Source organism: Xenopus tropicalis, chromosome 1 (assembly GCF_000004195.4).
Source record: "Xenopus tropicalis strain Nigerian chromosome 1, UCB_Xtro_10.0, whole genome shotgun sequence".
NCBI lineage: Eukaryota > Metazoa > Chordata > Amphibia > Anura > Pipidae > Xenopus > Xenopus tropicalis.
Window position 1 is genome coordinate 107,413,967 of NC_030677.2, and position 26,255 is coordinate 107,440,221.

The window sequence follows — 26,255 nt, forward strand, 5'->3', positions numbered from 1 at the left end:
TGAATAGCTCCTCCATCAGTTCGGTTCGCGCGACTGTCCCACGTTTGGCTTTGTGAGAAGCTGCCGGTCCCTGCGGGTGTCGCTTTACTCTGAGGCAAAGTAGTGTTTAGCATCATGTCCAGGAGGAGGCACAGTGATGAGAATGATGGTAAGCTCCGCTGTCCGGTTCTTGTGTGTGAGTTTGAAAGTAGTGCTACATATAGTATGGTGGCTCGCTTGTACTCTGTGCTGTATAAGTAGCGCCGCCAAGTCACTGCTAGATGTTTCCATGTTTTACTTATTTTAGGAGAGTGTAGTGGCTAAAAGCCGCTAGACAAGTGTAACCTCTATTTCAGCTCAATAGTTGCCTTCCCGGACTAGTACCAGTAGAACATGGGTTACACAGTACTCACTTACCCAGAATGGGCCTTCGCTAAGTGGAAGAGGAAGGTGAGGGTGTTGTGCAACTACACCTCTCTTGCTGCTATGCAGAAAAATGAAAACAGAGGGCGCCAGAGGTTCTTGCAAATAACAAAGTAATAAGTGTTTATTGAACATCCACAGGGTTTACTCACAATACAGCTTCAGAGGCCATTGGTACATGCAACACATACCGAGTGTATATTCAGACTAACACTCCCCTACGGGCAGACTGGCAGGAATCTCCCTTCACCTCTGCGACACCCTGTAGTGGATCCCTCAGGGAATTCTCTATCCTGATTCCATATTCACTTGGATCCCTACACTACAGGCAATATGGCCTGGGAGAGATATCTCCAGAAAAACTGCAAATCCTATGCAGGAGCTCAGTACTGCTCATTCTAGCTCAACCCTAACTGCCTTACACTCCTAGAGTGTACTATAACGGGAGCTACACTTGCCACTATCTAATGCCTCATTCACGGGGCCCTGTTCCCCGACTTCACTGGGCCTGGGCATGCCCTGGGCTCTTAGCACACATCCACCTTGTCCCTAAGGTGGAAGCAAACAGACAGGAATGTGCCACTCCTCTCCCAACACTATAGCAAAGTCAGGCAGGATGTGGTCACCATACCTTCTAACCAATAGCACACATATGTTAATGAACTCACTTAGATACATACAAGGTGGTCGCCAAATTAGACTTAGGGCTTGCTTGCACTGATGCAGATCCAGGTAATAGGCAGGGAGGGTCAAAGTGGAATAATGTACAGGCGATTTTTCCATCTAAGTGAATTATTGGAATCTTTCCAATCTTTTCTTATATGGTGCCCAATGAACAGAAGTGCGTGCTACCAAAATTTCTGGCCATGCCCCTTGTGTGTACAATATAAACAGCTGATGTTACTCTGTAATAAGCTGTTCATATAAAGAGTTCCATTAAAGGAGAATGAAAGTTACAATCAATTGGGGGTGTTTGCTGTTTAGAAATTCTACAGTGTTTGTAGCACAGGGGGCATGACCATTTTCTGCACCTGCCTGGGCTTCATGTGACCAAGTGACCCTCTTCTTTTATTTGTTTACAGTTCATATAATCAGTTGATAATATAGTTTGTGTGCTAATAAGTTGTCTTTTACTTGATATACAAGTTCATAACTTTCCGGAAGTTACATAAATTGTGTATGGTTTGATGTATCTTTATATGTAACTTGCACAATTTTCATAACTTTTTTGACAGTCGGGCCCCCTTCTGAACCAGATTTCACCAGGCATGGCACAACAGTACTCCTCCCCCCTGATAGTGGCCCTGCAACCATCAGTAATTATGGGGCCACACTACTAAGTAAGGGGAGTCACAATGGAAGAAAAATTTCCCCTTGCCTTCATGAATAGCCACACCCATTATGCCAACGCTAGGTGTAGAAGTGCCAGGCTTTGTTAGCTTTGATTAGTTTAATGCAAACTAGCCTAATAAATAGACATGTTTGAGTGCTATAATTTACTATTAGTAAATGATCTTCCTTGTGTCTGACTGCCTATGGAACTGAACCATTCTTTATTCTGTTTCAAGAGCCTCCATGGGTATATATGGGCCAGTGTGTGATCATTCATACTGAATTTATATTTTTACTCTACACAAACATGATTCTATAGCTGAGGGTACAGCTTGAAAATATTCTCTACAGTCGTCGGCTTTCTATAGGGGTTTTCTCATGCAGCAGCAGCTTAACAGTGCTAAAGTTCTTGCTGGTTCGATTGTCTGAATGCACATATTAAAGGAAGAATATACCCTGTTTTTACACTTTGTTTGTATAAACTGGAAAAAAAAATGCAAAAAATCTTGTGTAAAAGTGTCTTGTGCAAATTATTTCTTCAGCAATATGTTACTTGGGTAGTAGATTTGCAAAATAACATTCTTATGTTTTTTTTTCTTATAAGGAGGTCCACATCATAAAAGGCGAAAAACATCTGAACCCCTTGAGATTGAAGACCGATTGGAATCCTTGATATGCAGAGTTGGAGAAAAGGTTAATATTGAGAAAATGTAAAGGGCACCTAATGGCTTGTGCTACTGTTTTATTATTATCCATGTCAGAATATGTTTTTAGGGAATGACAACTTTTTTTTTTAGTGCTAAAACATTTTGGTTTTAAAAGGAATTATTGCCAGACTGACGTGTTTTGCAAAATTGCAAGTGTTTTTTTTTTTTTTGTTTGTTTTTTTTTACAGTAGTGACCCCTAAAAACACTACAGTTGCTATTTAACTTCTTTATATGATGTTATGCATAGTACTAGCAGCAAACTTAACTCCTATTAGCTGTGTCTCCTGTCAGGTCAGTCTGTCACAGGCAGCAATGTCAGAATGCTGCAAGAAAACAAAACAGTATGTTAGATTTGTGATATGCTGAGTATGTTTGCCTGTCATTGCAAGGTAGAAACTAATTTCAATGTATGCAACTGGTTAGAGTAGGGCAGGAAGAAAAGTAAGGGCAAAGCATATATGTGATAATGTAAGCATATAGGAAGTATATAGGAAGTATAGGAAGTAAGACTGATTTAATAGGTGTGGAGGGCCCCCCCCCCCTTTTTTTTTTTTTCATTTTTTTTTTCTGAAGTTGCTTCCAGTAGCCCTCTTCCATCTACTTTTCTGCTAATTCACAATTTGGTAGCCTCCATGTGAAGTGGCAACCTACAAGATGCTCTATTTCAACCGCATAATTCTTCATTTGTAATGCATACTTTAAAGCAGTTAACTTACAGTACAAATATTAAATATGAGTTCTTCATTGTTATTGATACTGATGGGTTTTAGTTATTTAAAATCAATTATATCGTCTTTTTCAGAGTACATCCTCACTGGAAAGCAACCTAGAAGGTTTGGCTGGTGTCTTGGAAGCTGATCTGCCTAACTATAAAAGCAAGATCTTAAGAATTCTTTGTTCAGTGTAAGTATGACACATCTTTAGATATTGCCGTGTGTAGCTTTGGCTACTAGAGTGGTGTGTGAAGGATAAAATATAATTTATGAAGATTTAAGGGGGATGTAAACTCAAAATTATAAATGCTGCCTAATGAAAGAAATTGGCATTTAAAATTTATTTTTAATTGAAAGCTGTATTTGTCTGTCCTTTTCACATGTTGTTCTGAGTTTTGAAACAGAGTAGTAGATTCCAGATCTCATCCAGCCAAAGACCAATATTCTGAAAGTGCAATCCAATTTACAGGTATTGCAACTTTTGCAATTGGTCTTCATTTTTTACAGTTTTTGAGTTATTTGCTTTTCTCTTCTGCCAACTTTTAAATCAGGGTCACTGACCCTGGCAGCCAAGAAACATGTTTTTAAAAAGCTGAAATTTTATTGTTGATACACTAAAATAACAGAGAAACCACATATTTAAAAAATGAAGACCATTTGCAATTTGTCTTAGGGTAAAGACACACGGAGCTACTAGTTGCAGCTACTTTTTCATGGCTACTAAAGCCAGAAAATACTGTGAAATGGCTCTGTTAAAAATCAGACAGTTGTCAGTAAATGACCAGCATTGTCTATTTTTGTATCCATGACAAGTAACTGCTACTAGTAGCTCTGTGTGTCTTCGCCCTTAGGATATCAAGGTTTACATAATACTAATTTAATTTCAAGGCAAACTACCACTTTAATCACCTGGCTTTTCTTAGACACTTATTACAGTCAGAACCAGCAAGGCAATGAATAGCAAGATGTAGACAAATGGTGCTTTCAGTAGCAATTATATTTACAAGAAACTTTAAAACTAGTAAAAGTTTTATTGCTATAACCTTTTTAAGACCAGGTTGTAGCAAGAGGAGTGCCTTTATATCCACTAGTTTTCCTGGCAATGTAATAGCATAACATGCTACAATTTGCTTCTTACATTGTTGTCTGCTGAAATCATGTAGGTCAGGGGTTCTCAACCTTCCTAATGCCGTGACCCATTAATACAGTTCCTCATGTTGTGGTGACCCACAACCATAGAGGAGCGGTGTTTCGGTTACCTAAGACCATTGGAAATGGTTCCGATGGTCTTAGGCAACTCCCAAAGGCGTCCCGACCCACAGGTTGAGAACCACTGATGTAGGTGGTTATTACTGGAGTCACAGACTGTGGGGAATGACTTAAGGTTATTTTTTTTTTTTTTATGTCAAAGATTATTTTCTACAGTTTTAACCTAAAAATGCACAAGCAAAAACGAACCATTTCTGGCCATTTTCCCATAGGCAGCAGTGGAATGGAGGAGAATGGATGTGCATTGTGTTCTTAAAGGGATACTGAACACTAAATAAAACAAAATATTACTGTACATTAAAAGTTGCCTATAGGTCATGTTGATAGAGTTTGTAATGTTAACAGACTACTGCTGCACAAATTTGGAACCCTCCTCATAGAGGAACATGGGTATCAGATAGGTAATGTAAAAGCACTGAGCAAATACTTTTAAGGTAACATTATAAATACCACGCAAAGACAATGTTATGATAGATGTAAAAAGGGGTTTAATATATGCTGTCAGTATCTCTTTAATATGATCAACACAGTTGTCATAGACCTCAGATTTGCAAAACTGCTGTACTTATACCACTGCTTTTTTTTATGTAGTGCCCGAACGCTGCCTGAAAAAATGACTGTGTACACTACATTAGTTGGGTTACTTAATGCCAGAAACTACAATTTTGGTGGTGAATTTGTGGAGGCTATGATACGTCATCTCAAGGAGACAATTAAACTGAATGCTTACAATGAAGCTGTATATTTAGTAAGTGTCCATTTACTCTTAAATCTGTGTCTAGTTTGTTTTGGCAGTTCTTTTGCACTCTCCTGATGCATAGATTCAAACACTATGGGGGTTATTAATCAGTGGTTTTTTTTTTTTTTAAGATTTAAGTTTTTTGGACTAAAAGCCATGATTTTGAATAATGGATTAAAAAAACACAAGTTTTCAATAATTAAGCAAAAAAAAAAAAATTGTCGACCCATTAAAAATTCAAGGTATTGAATTGGGTAACAGCACTTTTAGCATTTTTTTTTTTACATGTCGAGGTTATTCAAAGTTTGAAAAAAAATTACAATTTGAACGTTGATAAATAATGCCTGTATATCCATGGGGATGCCACATTCTCTTCAAGACTCATTTGGTTCATTTGGCTTAAATGGTTTTTCTATACACCGAGAAATAGCATTGCATTTGGCATAACTGCTTTATTATTCTGAAAATATTTAATTGGGTTGTGACTCTTACACAAAGCCACTTTTATTTCCATATTAGTTATGGTGCATACAAACGGTACCTTCTTAAACACTCCTTTTTTTGTGTGTCACTTAAAGGAGAACTAAAATTATTTTAAAGCCCCTCATAGGTTACACCAATCACTTAACTAGACTCCCAAAAGGGGCCCCCATAACCTTGGTACTGTCCCTGACCAGGAGCATGCTTGCTAGCAGATGGACATAGGTCAGTCTTCTGTGGTTCAATTTTTCCTTGGCAGCTGCCCCTGTAGAGCCTCAGACAGGATGTGACCTGCACAAACATGATGGCCACCAACCCAGATTCATAATCTGCTTTGGGCGCACAGGAATGGGGGTCCTATTCAGGAGTTCGGTTGATGCAGTTGGGAGGGGCACTTATGAAGGCACCTAGGCTTTTTCAAATATCTTTACAGATAAATATCCAAGTAGAAAGACTTTTCTACCTATAATTACTTTTGAGAAAAAGTTGCAGAATACTGCAAATCTGATCCACAATTTTCACTTTCTAATGCTGTATTGTATGCAAATATCAGATTAATCAAGCTACTAATTCAGCCCGATGGATCTGACTGCCATCACACAATATGGAGGTATACATTAGGCCTTTGAAAAAAAATCTTGCATGCTAGTGGAATCTATGCTTCCAGGTAGCATTTTGACAAACTGAAAAATCTTTTGCAGTCGAGAATGTGAAATAATTCAGCCCATTAATTGATTTGATTGCAGTTGTTTTTGGATGCAGTATACAGTCAGTCACAACTGAAGAAGGCACTCTGAGTTTTCTTGAAACCGTTTCACCACTCAAAGTTTAGTTTTAGACTTAATTCTACTAAAAACTGTAGTCACTACGTTCATATTTGCTTGGTACTGTGTGAGGTAAAAATGTTTTGAAAAGTTACAAATTCATTTTTTCCTCTTGTATTCCAATGACTCCACTTATAGGTTCGTTTTCTTTGTGACCTTGTAAATTGCCATGTAATCGCAGCTCCATCAATGGTAGCCATGTTTGAAAGCTTTGTTGGAGTCACTCAGGAAGAAGATATTCCCCAGGTAAGTTTGAAACACCAGCAAAAGAAGGCAATATACATATGAAGAGACAGTGATTAAAATAAAAATGTAAAATTAGGCCATAAAATATCCCTAATGTGTTTCATGCCTGTTGGGGCACTTGTAATTTAATTACCAATGTGTTTTGTGCCTGTTGGGGCATTTACTCAAATGCTAGTCTATTATTTTTGTTTACGTTAAGGGATGCCTTTGGATAATGACAATTTTGGACAATTACACCATTCCTATTCTTTAAATAGCTTTACTTTATAGTGTATATCTTTGTTTTTGGTCTGTTTAAACACAGTATTCAGTATACATATGAGTTCAAAAAGACTGCCTGCATAATTGATTTATTTTAAGAAAATGATTTGTACCCTAAAGAAAGCCTATAGAAACTGTTTTCTACTGATATAATTAAAAATATTTTCTTTTGTTTCTTCATACTTTGGACAGTTGCAAAACTGCAAGTGTTGGAAATGTACGCAAATGTTGCCTAAAGAAGCCAATCTGCCACTTTATACACAAAAAGAGTTTTGCCTATACTCATAGTGCACTTGTCATTAGTGATGTATGGGTTGACCCGAAACCCACAGTTTAACTTGCTGGTGGGGTGGGTTTGGATTTAGATTTGGGTGACCATTGCAGGTTCAGGTTGGGAGCAGGTCAGACTGGTGAAGTACACTCCTGCTCCCAGAGGCATGCACAGAAAAAGCATACAGAGTTGGAAGATGCGGGTGGTATGGGTTGGGTGCGGGTCCTACAATGGCAGTATTTTGTGGGTTAGGGTCTGGTATGGATTGAGTTTTTTCTGACCAACACACAGGGCTGTCGAGTCGGTACATAAATTCTTCGACTCCAACTCCTCAGTTTATGGTACCTACAACTCCTCTGAACACCAAAAAATGAGAGCAAAAAATTAATATATTATATTCTTTTGCTCTACACTGGTAAAAGTTGTGTTTGTTTCAAATCTCTACTATTGTTTATATAAACAAATGTGCTGTGGGGGTAACTATTCAGATTGAAAAAGGCCCTTGTTACATAGCAGAAAACAGATAAATTGTGTAGATTGCTATTGTATTCTGCAGAGTGTATCTGTTATCTGCTATGTAACCTGTGTCTGTCTTCTTTTTATCCAGCTTGAAAGGCTGACCCCGTGGCTACAAAGCAGCTTTGTTTATATAAACTATACAAGTCTTTCTGAAGCAAACATGACCCTTTTACCAGTGCAGGGCAAAAGTAGATGACATTTTAATTCCTTTAAAACATTTTTATTTTTTTGGTTACTGTTTCTTTAATATACTAATGTATTTCCATGTTGCTTGAAAGAACTAAACATACAAGACACTTCATCACTGCCAAAGCTCATCAGCTTTAAAGCTATATCAAGATGGTGTCTTCTTTTAAGAACAAACCAAAGAACTACTGGCTAGGAAGCTGATGCACTAACCTACTGGCCATCCAAGCCTGGCACTGCCAACATGGATGAGGATACTGTTCAAGTTTGGGTCTAATCTATAACTAAGCCTATGTCATTGTGGCTTTTTGCTTTATTAAAGAAACTACAAACATTCCTTAAACCTAAAGTTTAAACAGAAGACAAATATGAATACAATAAGCTTCTAAAAGCTCTGCTGGACTTCACCCTAGTGAAACGGCTATGCACTGGGCTATATTCTTACAGCAGAGAAGTACAGGTATGGGACCTGTTATCCAGAATGCTCGGGACCTGGGGTTTTCCGGATAAGGGATCTTTCCGTAATTTGGATCTCCATAACTTAAGTCTGCTAAAATTCATTTAAATATTGAATAAACCCAATAGGATTGTTCTGCCTCCAGTAAGGGTTAATTATACCTTAATTGGGATCAAGTACAAGGCACTGTTTTATTATTACAGAGAAAAAAAGAAATCATTTTTAAAAATTGGAATTATTTGCTTATAATGGAGTCTATGGGAGATGGCCTTTCCGTAATTCAGAACTTTCTGGATAACGGGTTTCCGGATAAGGGATCCCTTACCTGTACTTTATTATGACTATTATCTTGGAAATAGGACATTGTAACATATTGATTTTTTTTTTTTTCATTACAATTTAAATTTGTTAGGTGTTGGAGTCGGTACATTTTTGCCAACTCCAGGTACCCAAAATTGCTTCTGACTCCACAGCTCTGCCCACACATTACTACTTGTCATATATCCAAAATTAGCTGGAGTTAGGGTTATTAAATTAACCCTTTCAAACTGAATTCACACCTTCTTTTAGAATCTTACTGCAAAATGAAATATAAGAATGCTTTGATTACCTCTCTAATGTGACTCTCAAGCATGTGGTCAGAGCCATTGTGTAGTTTAAACCCATTATTTTAATTGCAGGTGCGAAGTGACTGGTATGTATATGCTGTTCTTTCTTCACTGCCATGGGTTGGAAAAGAATTATATGAGAAAAAAGATGTTGAGATGGACCGTATTTTATCCCAAATTGAAGCTTACCTGAAGTGAGTTATTTCCCAGTTCTTGTTGTGTATTTGTATTCTCTAAATTGAGCCCACAAGTTTTGGCTTGTGCTAATCATAGCCTATAAGGTTTTATGTATGTACAGTCAGTGTTTATTTTTTAAAAAAACGAAAACTAAGATTTTATTTTCCACCCTTAAGGCAACGTCAAAAGCTCCATGTATCTATTCTACAAGTATGGTCAGCAGAAAAACCACACCCACAGGAAGAGGTAAGTTCTTGTCTTTTAATGCATTCTTTTAAATATATAATATATACACAAAGGATGGCACACCGCTACATAACATACCTCGGGTGCTCGGTAAAGGGTTCCAATAGTCCCCGATGGGGACCGAAACGTTACGTCGGCTGTTTATGCTACTTTGAATATATGTTTTGATTTTTCACAAGAAATCCCGGAGTTGCTGGTCTTTTTTTATTATATATATATGTATATATATATGTATATATATATGTATATATATGTATGTATATATATATGTATATATATATGTATATATATGTATGTATATATATGTATGTATATATATGTATATATATATATGTATATATATATATATATATATATATGTATATTAAAATTTAGTGGCCTGCATTTTTTCTTCAGATGCCTAATAACTTACCATTGCAGGCTTTAAAGGGCACCTATTATCTACAAATTGTTTCCCCAACTGGAGATGCAGCCATATTTTAGTCTCTAGGCTCATTCTTTATTCACATATATGTGATGCTACACGAGCATAACATCGATACAAGTGTGCGGACCAAGCCAAAGCTGGGAAGCTGTTGTTAATGTCCCAACATGGCCACCTGCACCAGGAGATCCCGGTGGGTGACTAAGCATTTAGTGGGGTCAGGGGAACATTTTTTGTATGGTAGGTGGCCTTTAATGTTTAATGGATGCTTGTAGGTTTTTCTTCACATTTCTGAATGTGCTGATTTTAGCCTTGAAAAATGCACAGGAAAAGGTCAGAGTGACTCCACAGTCCTTAGCAGATGGTCAGGACTGCAGATCAAGGCCATGCTGCTTTAGGGCCATGATTATTTTAGAGACCCTCCAGCCCCCTGAGGAAGATTAAACCTTTTAGGGTGCCCAAATGCCTTCCCGCTTCATGGAGGTCTGCAGGCAAGTTTTCCCCTGTCTGATGCTTCATTTTTCTCTCTCGGAGAGGTCTGCACCTGTCTAATATGCAGGTTATGCATTGGCTGGGGCAACACTACGGCTGGCAGGTAGGTGAACAGTCCTTTCCAGCTCATTCTACTCGAGCCATCAGCACCCAGGGGTCTGCTAAGCAGATTTACAAAACAGTTACCTGGTTTTTCTTACACTTGCTTTCTTCTCTACAAGGTTTACATACAGTCCCTAGATCAAGCTAGCTTTGGGATGTGGGTATTACAGGCAGTGTTTTCTGAATGTTTCAGGGGAAACATCATGGGTTGCTTCGGCATGTCCCCATGGTGCCTGTTTCCCCCAGTGTAGGCAAGAGAAAGATTAAAGAAATTGTCATGATTTTTATGGTATACTTTTTATTTCTAAATTACACTTTTTACATAGTAAATAATTCTACCGTTTAAAATATTATTCTTGAACCAACAAATGTATTTTTTTTTGTTTTTTAGCTGTAATATTGGTGTGTAGGCAGCCATCTCAGGGCATTGTGCTGAGCTTTCAGAAGGAGCCAGCGCTACATATTAGAACTGCTTTCAGATAACCTATTGTTTCTCCTACTCCCATGTATCTGGAGGAGTCCCAAGCCGGACTTGGGTTTCCTACTATTGAGTGCTATTCTGATATCTACTGGGAGCTGCTATCTTGCTACCTTCCCATTGTTCTGCTAACTGTGTTCTGCCCCATGTGAAATTTTAAAATTAAATATAAAAAATCTGTTTGTGCTTTAAAAAAAACTATTTCAATGCAGGATTCTGCTGGAGAAGCTCTATTAACTGATGCGTTTTGAAAAAAACATGTTTTCCCATGACAGTATTCCGTTAAGTAGTTTACTTGCTGAAAAGCCAGATAAGGGGCTTCTTTTCTGTTTTAAAAAAAAAAATTAAAGGGGAGAATATGCTACGTGCCAATTGGTTGTACCAGGAAATAAATGCCTAGAAAATCATACAGATACTAAAGTTGGTGATCTAGAAAACATTTAACAGCCTTATAAGAGTGAATCAAATTAAGTTGATGGATTTTAAGGTGTTTCTACTTTAATTTACATTTGAAAACTTCTGCATTCTCTTCAGTATTTAGACTGCTTGTGGGCACAAATACAGAAGTTAAAAAAGGACCGTTGGCAAGAAAGACACATCCTACGTCCATACCTAGCCTTTGACAGCGTTTTGTGTGAAGCTCTGCAGCACAATCTTCCACCATTTACACCACCACCTCATACTGAAGATTCTGTGTACCCAGTGCCAAGAGTTGTTTTCAGGATGTTTGACTACACAGATGCACCTGAGGTAAAGAATAACGAGCGCAATCTTATAAAGCTTTGAGCTTTATGGACATCAGAGGAATGTGTTCAGATGGGTTGAATAGTTCCTGTGTCTAACAGGGCATCAGCTAGTTTCGACCTTTCATATGTTTTTGAACTACAACTACTAGAGAGTTTGGATGCAATTTCATATAAATGTTCCCATTTTTTTTTACTTCATGTAATGTTTATACAAGTTAATTTGTCAGTCCTAAGTTATTTGTGTAAACTATTCTTAATGCAGACATACTAACTGAATTATGCATATGAGGCCAAATTTATTTAGAGGTTCGGCGTTTCAGTGAAAATAAATGCACTTCGTGCAATCTCTTTTATAACTTACATTGGATATGAGGATATGAATAGATTGTGTGGACATGAGGGAATATATCCCGGCATAGTTGGGAAAATTATTAGAATTGTTCCTGTATGGCTGCTGCCCAAGTGATGTCTGCAGGGTCCATCACTCAGTTTAAATAATGTTCTGGCCCTCTTCCACACTGAGTTTTCAACCAAATTTGAAATTTATTTAGTGGACTATTTTGAATTGTGTATTAAAATCCCTATTTTATTTTTTTGTTACCCACAGGAATTTTACAATATTTATATTCTTGCAGGGTCCAGTCATGCCTGGAAGCCATTCTGTAGAGCGCTTTGTTATAGAAGAAAATCTGCATTGCATACTTAGATCACATTGGCGTGAAAGGAAAACATGGTATGACTTTTTTTCTTTTTTTTCTGTTTAATTCTGAAGTTGGCCACCTAGTGTTCTATATTTATTAGATTTAATAGATTTTTCTCTTTAATACTTTTTTTGTGCGCCCCAGGCTTATAATTGCTGATTTAGTGAAGGAAAGTTACAATCACTAGGGGGGGGGGGTTTAATCCCTTACCTCAGTGCTGTCCAACTTCTGTTGTACCGAGGGCCGGAATTTTTCCGACCTATGTGGTGGAGGGCCGATAATGGAAGCCAGTTTTGACCACTCCCCTTTTTGAAACCGCACCCACTTGAAACCACACCCATGTTATCACATGACCATACCCATATTAATGGTTATAGTACAGCAAAAACCTGCCATACTCTGCCTGCCCTACCCTGCCTGTGTGTGCCATACTCTGCCTTCCCTACCCTGCCTGTGTGTGCCATACTCTGCCTTCCCTACCCTGCCATACTTTCACTGTGTTTACCATTCTTGGCTGGTTTGTGCCATACTTGGCCTGTGTGTGCCATACTCTGCCTGTGTGTGCCATACTCTGCTTGCCCTATGATGCCTGTGTGTATGGCACACACAGGCAGCCTACAGTGACACAATGCTGGCACTGCTCCTACAGTCTGCACAATAACTATATATTAAAAAACTTTTTAATTGAAGTACCACCTCAGTATATGTTCTTTTTGTAGTGTGCAGGGATTATTTGTGGGTTTCTACTGCTCCTGAGGTGTGAACAGGGGAACAATGGGGGTGATTACAGCCTGAGCCTGAGGTGTGAACACTGCAGGGGGTGAACAATGCAGAGATTAAAAGGTGTGAACAACACAGGGGATTACATGTTTAAACAATACAGCCTGATTACAGCCTGAATCTGAGGTGAGAACCATGCTGGGGGGGCAGTTAATCTCAGTACTGATACCATTTAAAGGTTACACAAAGGTAAGCCATCAAAGCAGCCAGACAGGTGGGGGGCCACACAGAGGGCCGCCAGTTGGACAGCACTGCCTTACCTGATACTTGGGCTGGTGCTTCTGTTATCAGAGAACTGCAAGCGGGGTTCCAGCGACCAAGCAATCCTTTTTCACTCGTCTATCTTCAGAATCCTACATGCGCAGTGGAGTGGAAAAGCTGACACTTTTGCTACAGTTTGGCTTTTCACTCTAATGCACATGCACAGGTGCCTTTCCTTTAAGAATTTCAATGTTTAATGGATTGGGGAAACCTAAGCAGTAGGCTTTTGTTGGTTAAATTCACAACCTTTTTTAGTATTCCATTGAAATCTGTACAATAGGGTTTAAAACTAAGTAGTATGCACTGCTACTTCCTATAATCTGACATGTCACAAAGTCCAGTTTACTGGCCAAGTTTCTGTTTTCAGGGAATCTATCTAAACTTTAACATGAAATAAAAGCACCTGTCCTTAAACACAACACAGGTTTGGCTTGCTGAGATGTTTATGGCCTCCGTTTGTTTTAGTGCCCTGCAGAATTTTTTTCTATGAGGGCATACATTTTGAGAATATAATATTTAACAAAGCTGTATTAATACAGAGGGGTGAGTTCATAAACAACATAACTATGTTTATATCATGTAGATTTCATCATTCTGAATTTAGCTTGAGATGTGCTCTTATTACTGTTTTTACTTTCTAGTGCTGCTCAGCTGTTAAGCTACCCGGAGAAGAACAAAATTCCTTTGAACTATCACATAGTTGAGGTATGTAGTTTCCTTTTAATAGGGTTATTGTAGATGTTTACATTTTATATTAATGCTGTTACCCATTGAATAGGCTTGTTAAATCAAAACCAGCAAAAGTGAATGATCACACTTTGCTTTGTTTAGGTTATAGACCACATGGCTTTATAGCCAGATAGCTGTTATTAAAAGCCTCTTTAAAAAGTATATCTAAAGGCAAAAAATAAAATATATTTTTCAGGCTCCTTATTTATAAAGAAACCTATTTCCAAAATATTTTCATTAAAAAATCGGTACTGTTCTTATATAAAAAAAAAACAAACCTTATTGTCTATTGGAGATAGGCGTATCTTTGAGTAGAGAAAGTAAAAGTGGGATTTTATTTTTTTTCAGTGAACCATGGTTTATGGAAATATCTGATGCTATGATTGTACTGGGCCAATTGTTTCCAGTGGGAGTGCTGAGGCTAGTCAGCAACATAGTGGGTTGTCTTTTTCATATTCAAATTTATATTCTAAACATCAGTTCTTGCAACAAATCATAATTTGGCTAGAGTGTGTACAGCTGGGTCATACTTGTTTTTTTTTGTTTTTGTTTTTTTGTGTGTGGTCTAGGTGATCTTTGGAGAGCTGTTTCAGTTACCAAATCCACCACATCTTGACGTCATGTATACTACACTTCTTATTGAACTTTGCAAACTGCAGCCTGGATCGTTGCCACAAGTGGTATCCTTTTTTCTTTTCACAACTGACTTAGTTTTGACAAAAACTCCCTTTTAAATAAATACTTTTTATTACAAAGTAAGCAGTTGTCAAAAGTCCTTGCCCTTGTTTATGGCGCTGTCATGAATTCAGTCATTGATAGGGCTAATTTTGCAGCAGCCAAAGTAATAAGAATGAAAATTTCTTTGCATTATTTTCTTTTGCTTGATCTCTGTACATATGGATTTGTGGGAGATAAGTTGTCTTAAACTGAAAGTTTTCAGGCAGTTTTTACAAAAGTCATCAATACTGCTTGCTTTAGGAAAGCTTTGCTGTTTGATAGTTTGGAGAAAAGATATCTAATAATGATTTAGGATTCAGGAAAAGTGTGAACATCTGGTAGTGGAAAGGTTCATTTTTACAGGTATTTGCTCCTGAAAGCAGTATTTGCCTGGCTAATTACATTATCTGAACTGGTTTTGATTCCTGAAATAATGTTGTAAGCCAGTTGGTGTAAGCTGATTAAGATATCTAGAGGCTGATTTCTGTTGCATGATATAAATCTTGTATAAAAATACAGCTGCTCGTCTAGTACTCTTCAAATGTATTATGCTTAACCAATCAATAGCTTGCACAAGCCTCTGAAATGTTGTATACACGTCTGGATACGATGAACACAATTTGTATAGACAGGTAATAAGCTGCACAACTGCATTTAAACTATTGCCCACTGTATTGATTTATATAATTTATGCAATAATATAGACGTTTACCTTAAAACTGTTCTGCCTGTGAATGATTTCAATTGCATACTGCATTCATGGTAATGATCTGTGTCTGTTAACTGGAAAATTGGTTTTCGTGACCAGTGACTTATACTAGAGATATTTACTTTTGATTTCTTTCAAAAACTAAATGAGCATCCTCATGCTCTTATTAAATGTGTAGTTACTATTGTATTATGGTGAGCGCTAAAAATATTGTAGTTTAAAACAACTGATTCATTTTATTTCTACTTAGAATGATGGCTTTTTACATTCAAATAATGTTCTTTCTATTTTTCACTTAAGGTTTATAAACTGGTTTTCACACCATCTAAGTAATTTTCAGTTCCGGTGGAACTGGGAGGATTGGTAAGTGTTAAACAGCAAATTAATCTTCACAGACTACATCTTTAGGATAATAGCATTTGGGGTATTTTAACCCCCCAAAAAACTTGGGACTAAAAGCTATTGTGGCCAATTAGGGCAAGAAAATGGAATTATGAAAATAAAAAGGCTTATAATAGCATCCTTGCAGCTTTCCTTTAATTATATTTTTGTTACTGAGCCTAATTGTGTCTGGAGCAAAGCATAAGGTATACTCTATACCTCACATTTGGTAATGGCACATTTTTCACTTGCAATGCAATGCATCTTGAGCAAAGCCATTTTACTAGTGTCTCCAATAAACTTATCCTTTCTGCCTGTGAGTGCTAGCGCAAAGGGTATAAATTCTCTTACTGCCTACTTTAGGATTGTGGGTTCTGTATGACAGCTGCATAAATGAGAAGCTAAATGCCATCTAATTTACTTGATATTGTTTTTGTTTATTTTTAAAGTTACATTTAAGTGTTTATTTTTCTTATAGGTCAGACTGTCTTTCTCAAGACTTAGATAAACCAAAACCACAATTTGTTCGTGAAGTGCTAGAAAAATGCATGAGGTATGTGCTTACGGGGCTAAGTATCTTTCTCACTATACCACACTACATTCTATTGCCATTTCATGTACCTTTTTATTTTTAGGCTTTCCTACCACCAGAGAATATTGGACATTGTACCTGCAGCGTTTTCTGCATTATATCCAGCCAGTCCCTCATGTGTGTTTAAATATGGTGATGAGAGCAACAGTAAGTAGTGGTTGTGTTCTTTTTCAGTGTATGTTGTAATTGTGTAGGTCAATAGTGTCAACATTTTTAAACGTTAGAGGTAACATTTTTCAGGTGTTAGGGGCTGAAGTATTATATGGAAATAATGTCATGTAGAGAGGTCTAAGCTCCTGTGCACTCTACGGATAATTAATTACATTGTCTGCTTGTAGCCAACAGTTCTCCTGATTTACAAAGTAATTTTTTTTTTTTTTACATAGTAACTTCATTGTAACACATTATAACGAAGGAAGAATAGAAAGCGGAGGAAAGGATAGCATGGGGAAAGTGGAGTGGGCATAAAACAGCATTACTGTGGTTGCTGGCAAGTCAAGCCAGGGGTTCCATATCTTTTAAAATATTTATATTATAACTATGGCTTAGAACTTGCAAACAGGCAGCAGTTTGGGAGTCACAATGAAAAATAAATGGAAGTAGGCCTGGATAGAAATGTAAGCAATAAAATTAAAGGCTTAGTTGGTGGGGTTTTTTTTTTTTTGTGCTGGTGCGCCACCATAAGTACAAATGTATTTATTTTAACACCAAGTTCTTTGCATACATCACAATTGTAGGTGTCCACACAAGACTTTAAATAAATATTGCACACATTGCATCTGTTTTTGTTTGCCATGATCTATGACCTTACAAGCAAGGATAGTATTAGTTTCAGGCTGGAAAGAGGCAGAACAAGAAAGCTAATACTTTAAAGGCCATAAAAAAATTATTTGAAAGTTGCCTAGTTGCCCTTTAAGTGGTGTCAGGGTTGGTATCAGTAACGAGGAGGAGCACATCTGCTCTATGGCTATTAAAATGATTTAGCCTAATTGGTCATTTAGAATTTTAAAATCTGTTAAATATTTGAGCTGTGTTTTCATTCTCTTCCTAACAACCATTTAATTTATTTTATTTGTGTCCTCCTAGGTGCTTTGCCGGGATATTCTGTTGCTGTTGCATTAACAAATGCAATTAAAAATAAAGCAAGCGATAAAGAAATTTTTAACATTTTAAAAGATATCCCTAATCCTAATCAAGATGACGATGATGGTAAGGGCTTATGAACTGTAATTCTGCCTTTTGCTGTATGACTGATCCCTATGAATTGAATCTGACAAGAATATTCTGCTGTACAAATCTAAATGCTACACCAATCACACACATGGTGCATAACAATACAAATAAAGACCAGCTGATTTCACAATTAGATGATGAATTTACACTTTGTTCAGCCACAGCAAAATTAGTATATCACTGTAGCAACTGATTTAAACATTCACAGTCCTGTTGTTCCAACACTTTCATTTTTTGACCTTATAGGATAAGTAAACCTTAAAAGAACCTGAATGTAAAATTACTTGGGATGCTGTACTGTACAGGCAAAGGAAAAAAAGAAATACCATCAGAAGGAAAACAGAAGTGCTCTGATCTTGATCTGCTTAGGAAGGAGATGGGAAAGGGCATCCAAGCCTTCTGATCTTTCCTGAGAAGAGCAAATTCAGAACACTTCTCTGTTTTCATTTTGAAGGTATATCCCCTTGACTTTACAGTTAGAGCTGTACCAGCAGGTGGCACAGTTGTTACAAATTCATTATATTGCTAGTTTATAAAAAGCTCTGAAACTGAAAAACACAAATAATAGAAATTGCAAAAGTGCTTAGAGAAGCACCCTGAATAACCTTAAATTTGGTTTAAAATGATCTTTTAGATGGTTCAAAATGTATGACAGGTGATCACCTCTCTCCAAATGGGATCTGACAAAATTCTGTTATACTTATAACTGTAATAGCTAAACACATTTACTTAAGATAATGTCTTATAAATAATTATTTCTGCTTGATAGAAACATCACTATGCACCCATTGCCATTAGTTACTTTTTTTTTTCCAACTAGTGACATTAGTTTTATTATAATTAAAGGAGACATATCCTATAAACATTATGAATGTACCAGGGAATTATACTCCTCTAGAAATAGGATTGTGCTTAAAAAAAAGTTCTTTCGAAACTGATTTATTGAGAAATTCCACCAAAACCCCATTTGTCCCTCCCATCTGTTCCACTTCCTGCTGACTGAATTCTCTGGATGTGCAGGGGAGCAGCAGCTCTCTGTACACAGCACTGTAGGATAGGAACCAATCAGCAGCTAGGCTGACCTGATAGGGAACTGAAGGCTGTATTTGCTTGTGTCAGTGCAGGGCTGTGATTGGTTATCCCTCTCCTGCTGTGCTTCTGGCAGGGACTGTTAGGACAACCCACCCTTCATTTCAAACACAGACAGAGAACTGATAGGATCTATAGGGAGCTCCAATAAAAACATATGAAAACATACAAAACCAGTAATCTATACTGATCTTACAGTGACATCACTGAGTTCATGGCTCTTATAAAAGTTTATTTTATATAAGATATTTTACAAATATGGTATTATTCTCAGCAGCTGTCATATTAAGTGAAAATGCTTGTTTTTTTCCAGATGAAGGAATCAGCTTTAATCCACTCAAAATTGAGGTTTTTGTACAGACCCTGCTTAGTCTAGCATCAAAGTCCTTTAGTCACTCCTTTAGTGCTCTTGCAAAGTAAGTTTACTATTTTTACATTTCACCAGGAATGTATTTTCACTTGTTTAATATACACCTTTGCTCCATAGGAGCACAATAAATAGAAATGTGTTGAAAATGTGTTCTGCCTGTTTCAATTAATCTATATCTCCCAAAAATAATTTTATTATAAAACAAAGATGGGAAATTACATTATTCACTGAACTAGCTCACCTTCTCTCTTACTAGAATTGAAATAAAGGACCTTTTTATAAACAAATTACTCCTTGCAATAAAAAAGCAGCTTTGTATATTGAGCTTTTCCCTATCTTAAAGCTTTTCTGTTGACTGTTAATTTCTTTTAATGCCTTATCCTCCTCACACAATAGCTTTATGTGACTCGTAACCTGAAAACTGGGGAAAGTGGGTTTAGCTTGTCTTGTTATAAAAGCAAAACTATTTCATAAAATAAAAAGTATGTTCAGCAAAAGCCATATAGATGAAACTTGCTGAAAAAGGTGGTATGCTGCCTCTTTAAAGCACTAGCATCCCGTTTTGATGAAAAATATATGCTGTAGGGATCTCTCGGCTATAAAATAAAGTTTATGCCATTTTTTTTTTTGTTTGGTAACGTGTGTTTTTTCTGTAAAGGTTTCATGACATCTTTAAAGCATTATCAGAGAGTGATGAAGGGAAACTTCATATTCTAAGAGTTGTTTATGATATCTGGAAAAATCACCCACAGGTGAGTTTATATTAATCAGAGTTTATATATCGTAAATATATTTCTGATGGTAAATACATCAGTAGTAGATATTGGGATAAAGGGCAACCAGGTTGTTCCTTGTTAAATTGTAAAGGTGTTCTCAAAAAAACTATAATTAAAAAAAAAAAAAACATGCAACAAAGTTGTAACCATAAATATCTGTTTATGCTTCATAAGCTCAAATCCTCTTAAAGAAATGTAAATACAGAGTTTGCAGGACTTCAGGGCTCGGTTTCTATAGCAAATTAATATGCAGCAGAATAGCTTTAACTTGTGTTTATTTGGGCCAAATGGCATTATTAATGGCCCGCAGCACCATTACATTATAAAATGTAATTGTAAAATGTTATTTTAAAATAATGTAGTATGACATTATAGAATTATACTAATGCTATAATTGTAAGCTTGCTCTGCTTTTTTGTTTGCACTTTAGTTGTATTTGAATCTGTGCAACATTTGCATAGTGGTAAAAAGCAATCTGCTTGTGAAACTACAAAATATTTTGACATTTTGTCGTCATTCTGTCGACAGATGATTGCTGTGTTAGTGGATAAGATGATACGAACACAAATTGTTGACTGTGCAGCAGTGGCAAACTGGATCTTCTCCCCAGAGTTATCACGTGACTTCCCCAGGTGATCTATTTATTATTTGGCCTTACTGTAAAGTTTGATGGTGAAAACTATGCATTATCGAAACCACTAATAGGCAGCATTTTAGATTTCATGTACCTCTTCTTTCCTTAGGCGCTTCAAAAGGGGCTATACATTATATACTTAATTTGTGATCAAGCTTATACAGTAGCTTTTAATTTTTGAGTCTTCCCTGAGCTTGGTTGCCCTTTAAAATGTTTTAATTTTAACAGTTTGTTACTGTCCATGTCCTATTCTGCTTCCTTCAGATTTTAAACTTTCTTTACAGGTTTTATATATGGGAAATCTTGCACTCTACAATTCGGAAAATGAATAAACACGTCCAGAAAATCCAAAAAGAACTGGAAGACATGAAGCTAAGGCTAGCTAAACAGCATAAACATGTATGTAACTTAAAAGAGGAAAAGAGTAGGGCATTTGGTTTCTGAGTTACTGAGTTTCCAGGATAGTTTTTCATGGAGCCCTTTTAGGTATTCCTATATTTAGCTCATATGGCGAAGTATCTAGCAATTCTTGTATACTCTTTGTATTTAAACAATGTTCATAATGTACAGTGTCCTGGTAGTTGTGTACAAGTTAGTGCTTCAGAGAAACTTAGCTGCCCACACTCCGCTCTTTACTTTTAATTAAAGATTCCTTGCCTTGCATTGCATGTTCAGAAGTACAGTGCCCATACACAGTAACCTTTTGTGTGTACACCATTTATCAAACTTGAATAAAAGGCTGTATGAAAAAGACAGTCACTTTCTCAACAGCTGGTTTACCTGCTGGCAAGGTGTACAGGCAAATGAAATTATAAATTTGCATATATCTATGATCCACAAGGATCATGTGGTTGACTGTCTGCTGATGCATTTGCCCAGTCAGGCAGCATTCTTGAAATTGACAAAACTGTCTGAACAAATGGTCATATATTGCCAGCTTCAGACTTTTCCCAGATAATTTATAGTATGAATAAAGGTATTTATGTGCCTCCGCTTCATATATAGCACAGTTTTAAAACCAAAAATGAGAGGCATGAACCTTTACTTAAGAAGTGAGGGGTAAAACTCTCCAAGTGGAGGACACTTTAGCTCTTTTTATCACTGCATTACCTGACCCCTCTCGTTTTTCAGTTTGATTGCTTTCTAACCCTGATACCTCAGAAGCCACATTCCAATGTTTTGCAGCTGGGGAGATCTAGCAAGAAGCTGCATTGGTGGTCACAGGGACAAAAAAGAGCAATGTGAATGTGTCTGTAAATATTTGTGTCATTTTTGCCTGAATGCTTGAATGTGTCTGGCTATAAATCATTTAGTTAGCGTTAATGCTTTTACTGTTTAGTTTTGAGGACATGCTATGTTTGAATGTATGTTATGTCAGTATCCTCTGATTTATGCATTTTTAAGAAGTCGCTTGGTGACAGTTTTATTAATTAGGTAATTTAATGTTTTCTATGAGCTGTGGTTTTTTTTTTATGCAATTAAACCCACGTGTACTTTGTTTTTCTCCTCCCTCCTTCCCCCTCCAAATCTGACTGACTGGTTTCTAGTTAGAAAAAAGTATTATAGGACACAGAGATTTTCCACCTGAAATGACCAATTTTGGTCAATTTCATTTCAGAGAGACAGTGATGACAATGATGAAGACAGTGGCAGAAAGGATGGTCCTCTAGAAGAACAGATTGAGCGGCTGCAAGAGAAAGTTGAGTCTGCTCAGAGTGAACAAAAGAACTTGTTCCTTGTCATATTCCAGGTAATCTATCCAGATGCCAAATATTTTGTATCTAAACTAAAGGCAACACAATGTGCAATGTTATATTTGTGCTGATTATGCATTTTCCCTCAGAGGTTTATCATGATCCTTACGGAACACTTAGTTCGCTGTGAAACTGGAGGCATTGATGTGAATACTGCTTGGTATAAGAACTGCAGAGAGAGGCTTCAGCAGATATTCCTACAGGTAACACGTGTAGAGCAATCCATCTGTGCTTGATATAATATAAGACTTTCTACGTATTAATTCAAGATTGAATAGGTATATAACAAAGTGTTGTTGGTCATTTACAGCATCATCAGATAATCCAGCAGTATATGGTGACCCTGGAGAACCTCTTGTTTACAGCAGAATTGGACCATCACATCCTGACCGTCTTCCAGCAGTTTTGTGCATTACAGTCTTAATGAAACCTGTGCCGGAGTTTTTCTCGCCCACAGCTGCCTTCTAGGCCTGGAATGTTAATAGGAAAAGACATTTTTGGTCAATAACACTGAAAATGTGATTGGCAGTAGAGAAAAAGCCATCATTTGCAGTGTTACACATATTGGTTATGATATTTGCTTCTTTTTGAACATTATAGCTATTTTATGAGAGAATATTTGTTTTGGATTTGTCCTGTGTTGCTTACTGTATTACCCCTCCCATTATGGTATTGCTACTCTTTGTAGACATACTTTATGTAGTTTTTTTTTTTTTCTTTTAATATTTTCATTGGAAGTTTCCTTCATTGCAAAGTGAGTGAAACTTCACCTTTTGTCAGTGTGGCAATGACCACATGGTTTATTTTATATTTGTCCTACTACAATGAACATGTCTGAGGTTTTCATTCTTTCATTCTAGATTTCCCCCATACCCTGATCCATCCTAGAGTTCTTAATTCTGGCTACAGCATGATTTAAATACAACTGAATTACTTTTTTAAGGTTCTTGTCCTTGGTGGTGTTTTTTTTTTTTTTTTTTTATATAAAGAAACTTAAAAATTTGAATACTTCCACTCCTTTAAAGAAATTAAGTTATGTCAAGAGAATGTAAATATTACATTATATCTAACAAGTAAGACACACAAGTAGCTACCTCACAGACATACGCAGTGTACAGTTTGAGTTTAACTATGAGATGTTCTTACATAAAGCTTTGAAACTCAAGAGTCTGGAATTACAAATAAAGGCATAGGGGTCTATTATACAGAATGCTTGGGACCTGGCATTTTCCAGATAACGATATTTAATTGGGATCACCAGACCTTAAGTCAGCTGCAAATAAGTTAAACATGAAATAAACCCAATAGGATTCTTTTGCTACTAATATGAATTCATACAGCTCAGTACAAGGTACTGTTTTATTACAGAGGAAAAAAAAGGAAATTATTTTTAAAAAAATGAGTTATTTGCTTAAACGGGACAGTATGGGAGATGGACTTCCTGTAATTCAGAGCTTTCCGGATAACGGGTTCCCATACCCATAAGCAAATGTTTTGGAAACAAATATTGCAACATTTTATATTTAATATTATTTGTAGCTTTTTATTATGTTTTTTTATTTTGCAAGTTATGAAGTATTCATTTAGTGGATGAGCAGAGAGTTTCCAGTAATATAATGAAACACTGACATTTTAAGTGGATAAACAACAAATACTATGAATACTAAGAACTTTCAAGCGCTCCTTAAAGGGGTACTTCACTTTTTAAATAAATTTTTGCTATGGTGTAGGGCAGGGGTTCCCAACCTATTTAATTTGTAAAAAGCCTTGGAGAGCAACACAAGCATCATAAAAGTTCATGGAGGTGCCAAATAAGGGCTAAGATTGGCTATTAGGTAGCCTTTATGCACACATCAAAGGGGCTGGTGAGCAACATGTTGGGGATCACTGGTGTAGGGAGTGTTATTCTATGACAATTTGCAATTGGTCTTCATTTTTTTATTTGTGGTTTTTGAATTTCAGTGGCTATCTTCTTGCTTGGGTCCATTTAACCTAGCAACCAGGCAGTGGTTTAAAAGAGACAGGAATATGAATAGAGGAGGGCCTGCATAGCAGAAAGATAAGTAATAAGTAACAATGACAATTAAATTGTAGCCTCACAGAGCAATAGTTTTTTTTGGCTGCTGGGGTCAGTGACTACAGTTTGAAAGCTGGAAAGAGTCGGAAGAAGGAGGCAAATAATTCAAGAACTATAAAAAAAAAAAAAAATATCAAGACCAATTAAAAGTTGCTAAGAATAGGCCTTTCTATAACATACTAAAAAATACCTGATGGTGAACCAATGCTTGAAGACCTACATGTCTATAAGTCCCCATTCCCCTTTATCATGGCTAAATCCTGTTGCTGTATACAGAGACTTAAGGTGGCCATACACGCACCGATATTATCGTACGAAACCTCGTTTCGTACGATAATCGGTGCGTGTATGGCATGTCGGCGAGTCGAAAATTCTCCCTTCAGAGCTGAATCGGCAGAAGGAGGTAGAAATCCTATTGTTTCTACCTCCTTACCTGCCGATTCAGCCCTGAATGGTGTGTGGCGGATCTTACGATGTTTCGTGCGACCGATGGTCGTACGAAACATCGTCGGATCGCCACGTGTATGGCCACCTTAACAGTCTGTTTGACTGGAAGTGACATCTTCACAAGGAACAAAAGCGTGCACAAAAGAGTGCTTTAATCAAATTCTCACAAGGCCTCACCTTTCATCCGTGTAAGAGCTAGGTCCTGTGGTACTAAGGCAAAAAAAAAAAAAACACTGTGCACCAATACATGAACATTGGTGTAAGGCTGGCATATCACATATCCTGTGTTGCTTACAACTCTATAGCTCTTCTCTGTTGACACTGTGCCCACTTCAACCCCCCCCCCCATCCTTCTCAAGTCTGTTAATCACAAAAAATGCAAGAATTGAACTTTATTCAGCAGTCAGGGAAAGCAGTGTAAAAATAGTAACGGACAACTTTTATAACAAAACTTTAGCTGCTTAAAATTACATTTTCTTTCTTTGTAACAAAAAAAAAAAAAAAATATATTTTCATATATAGTTTTAATTTTATATATAATAATTTTTTGGGGAAGAAAGCCCCTTTAAAGAATGCAGGCCATGCAGTAGGAGAACACAAAAAAAAATAAAATAAAATGTACACAAAGAAGACATTGTCTCTACACAAAAAGATAATAATATGAATGTATGTATTGACACTTTAGGTAAAAGCTGTCTTGAGGATTTCAAAAGGGCAGCACCTACTATTTCATGGAAATGATTTAGCAAAGGAAATGTTTGGTGGTCATAATATGACATATTACTGGTCACAATGGTGGTGGATGCCCAATTTCAGCTCCCACAACAAGACAACCTGACCAGTTTCCCTGAATTCACATATGTTGGATTTAAAGAGATACTGACACCAAAAATTTAACCTTTTTTTACATCTATAACATTGTCTTTTCATGGTCCAGGTATGGGGTCCATTATCCAGAAAGTTCTGAATTACAGAAAGGCCATCTCCCATAGGCTTCACTAGAAAATTCTAATTTTTAAAAATGATTTTGAGGCAAAACAATCCTATTGGGTTTAAATGATTTTTAGGAGACCTAAGGAATATAGATCCAAATTGTGGAAAAATCTTTTATCTGGAAAACCCTAGGCAGGGTCGGACTGGCCCACCGGGAAAAATCCCGGTGGGCCCCAGTCCTGCAGGGCCCTGCTAACTGCTTGCTATTGTGCTTCCATACAGACTTCCACCCCCTGCTGAGCACCACTTCAACCACCCACGGAACACAGCCACCACCCAGCTGGGCCCCGCCGAACACCACCGCAGCGCCGCCCCTTCTGGGCCTGTCCAAA

At 37.0% G+C, this 26,255-nt stretch overlaps 1 protein-coding gene across 1 annotated transcript; it reads left to right on the forward strand.

Moving 5' to 3' along the window:
- Positions 1-9: 9 nt before the first annotated feature.
- ncbp1 (nuclear cap binding protein subunit 1) lies at positions 10-23,352 on the forward strand. Its single transcript, NM_001006787.1, has 23 exons — positions 10-148; positions 2,339-2,427; positions 3,245-3,345; positions 5,016-5,172; positions 6,606-6,713; positions 9,088-9,209; positions 9,369-9,438; positions 11,469-11,684; positions 12,316-12,413; positions 14,064-14,127; positions 14,721-14,831; positions 15,436-15,500; positions 15,878-15,940; positions 16,437-16,511; positions 16,594-16,697; positions 17,637-17,759; positions 19,186-19,288; positions 19,901-19,994; positions 20,547-20,650; positions 20,937-21,051; positions 22,271-22,402; positions 22,496-22,609; positions 22,717-23,352. The coding sequence occupies exons 1-23, from the start codon at positions 115-117 to the stop codon at positions 22,828-22,830; spliced, it is 2,376 nt and encodes a 791-aa protein (NP_001006788.1). The 5' UTR covers positions 10-114; the 3' UTR covers positions 22,831-23,352.
- The last annotated feature ends 2,903 nt before the right edge of the window (positions 23,353-26,255 follow it).